This window comes from Etheostoma spectabile, chromosome 5, assembly GCF_008692095.1.
Source record: "Etheostoma spectabile isolate EspeVRDwgs_2016 chromosome 5, UIUC_Espe_1.0, whole genome shotgun sequence".
In the NCBI taxonomy this organism is placed as follows: Eukaryota; Metazoa; Chordata; class Actinopteri; order Perciformes; family Percidae; genus Etheostoma; species Etheostoma spectabile.
In genome coordinates, this window is record NC_045737.1 from 37477694 (window position 1) to 37479434 (window position 1741).

General features: G+C 49.0%; 1 protein-coding gene across 2 annotated transcripts in view; it reads right to left on the bottom strand.

Moving 5' to 3' along the window:
* The window catches only part of acta1a (actin alpha 1, skeletal muscle a), a 10145-nt gene extending 8529 nt beyond the window's left edge, over positions 1–1616 (bottom strand). The window contains exons 1-2 of one of the 2 annotated variants that reach the window (XM_032516061.1): positions 1487–1616; positions 558–606 (exon numbers count right to left, since the gene is read on the bottom strand). Coding sequence is in view for 1 of the 2 variants with exons in the window: in XM_032516062.1 (XP_032371953.1) it covers positions 287–488 (202 nt within the window). In the remaining variant the exon portion in view is untranslated. Of the gene's footprint in view, positions 1–286; positions 504–557; positions 607–1486 lie in introns of those variants that run through there. The other variant, XM_032516062.1, reaches the window with a different exon arrangement.
* Between the last annotated feature and the right edge of the window lie 125 nt (positions 1617–1741).

Sequence of the window (1741 nt, forward strand, 5' to 3'; positions counted from 1 at the left end):
GTATGTGCCATTTCTGAGTCTGTAGCTTTTGTCCCTCATGACCTCATAAGGGGCCAGATTCCAGATCGGCCCATCTGAGCTTTCATTTTCAATGTAATCTATAGAATACGTTGCTGTGGATAAATTAAGAATAGCATAGTAACGACCCACGCAGATGACACACGGTACACTCTTTGTTTTTAAAAACATTGAACCAATGTCTGTGTTTTGATCACGTTGATTTTTATGACTTCAACAGTGTTGCCTTAATAATGAATTAATAATAATAATACAGTTGCACCGATCCCGGTGGTGCGTCCCGAGGCGTAGAGCGACAGCACGGCCTGTTGCCCGTACATGGCGGGCACGTTGAAGGTCTCGCAACATGATCTGGGGTCTCTCCTCCGGTTGGCTTTTGGGGTTGAGCGGCGCCTCCTCAGCAGGGTGGGGTGCTCCTCGGGGGCCACGCGCAGCTCGTTGTAGAAGGTGTGGTGCCAGATCTTCTCCATCGTCCCCAGTTGGTGATGATCCGTGCTCGGATGGGGTACTTCAGGGTCAGGATGCCCCTTGCTCTGGGCCTCATCGCCCACGTACGAGTCCTTTCTGACCCATGCCGACCATCACGCCCTGGGGGGGGGGGGGGGGGGGGGGGGGGTGAGGAGAAGAGAAGAAGGTTGAAATAGATAGAAAAATAGTTGGAAAAGCTTCACAATTTGAAAAAAATAAATAACGTTGAAAAAAGTTGACAAAGAATTGCTAGAAAAAGTTTTAAAAATTTTTGACAATAGTTTAAAATACAATATGTTAAAAAAAGTGAAAAAAAGCTTAAAAAAATAAAAAATGGCAGAAAAAAATCTACAAACATTGACCCAGGGGCATATGTTCCCTTCCATGTTTTTTAAGTTTTTTTAAGTTTTTCAAGTTTTTTAAAATGTTTAAAGGTCCCATGACATGGTGCTCTTTGGATGCTTACATATAGACCTTAGTGGGTCCCTATACTTGGTATCCTGAAGTCTCTTTTATATACCGTAAGTGGTCCCTAATACTGTATCTGAAGTCTCTTTTATATAGACCTTAGTGGTCCCTAATACTGTATCTGAAGTCTCTTTTATATAGACCTTAGAGGTCTCTAATACTGTTATTGAAGTCTCTTTTATATAGACCTTAGTGGTCCCTAATACTGTATCTGAAGTCTCTTTCCCTTGGTCCAGAATCACAGCCACTAGAGCCAGTCCCACAACGAGCTTTCCTTAGTATGTGCCATTTCTGAGTCTGTAGCTTTTGTCCCTCATGACCTCATAAGGGGCCAGATTCCAGATCGGCCCATCTGAGCTTTCATTTTCTCAAAAGGCAGAGCAGGATACCCAGGGCTCGGTTTACACCTATCATCATTTCTAGCCACTGGGGGGGCCATAGGCAGGCTGGGGGGGAACTCATATTAATGTTAAAAACCTCATAAAGTGACATTTTCATGCCATGGGACCTTTAAATGGACGCTCTTGTGTACCTTGTGACGGGGGCGTCCCACGTGGAGGGGAACACGGCCCTGGGGCGTCGTCCCCGGCAAAGCCCGCCTTCACCAGACCGGCGCGTTGTCCACAGACCAGGGGCGGTGGTCTCATCGTCGTCACACATGTCTGGTGGGGGGGGGGGTGGGGGGGGGGGGGGGTGGGGGGGGGGGGGGGGGGGTGGGGGGGGGGGGGGGGGGCGGGGGTGGGGGGGGGGGGGGGTGGGGGGGGGGGGGGGGGGGAGTTAGTGTACA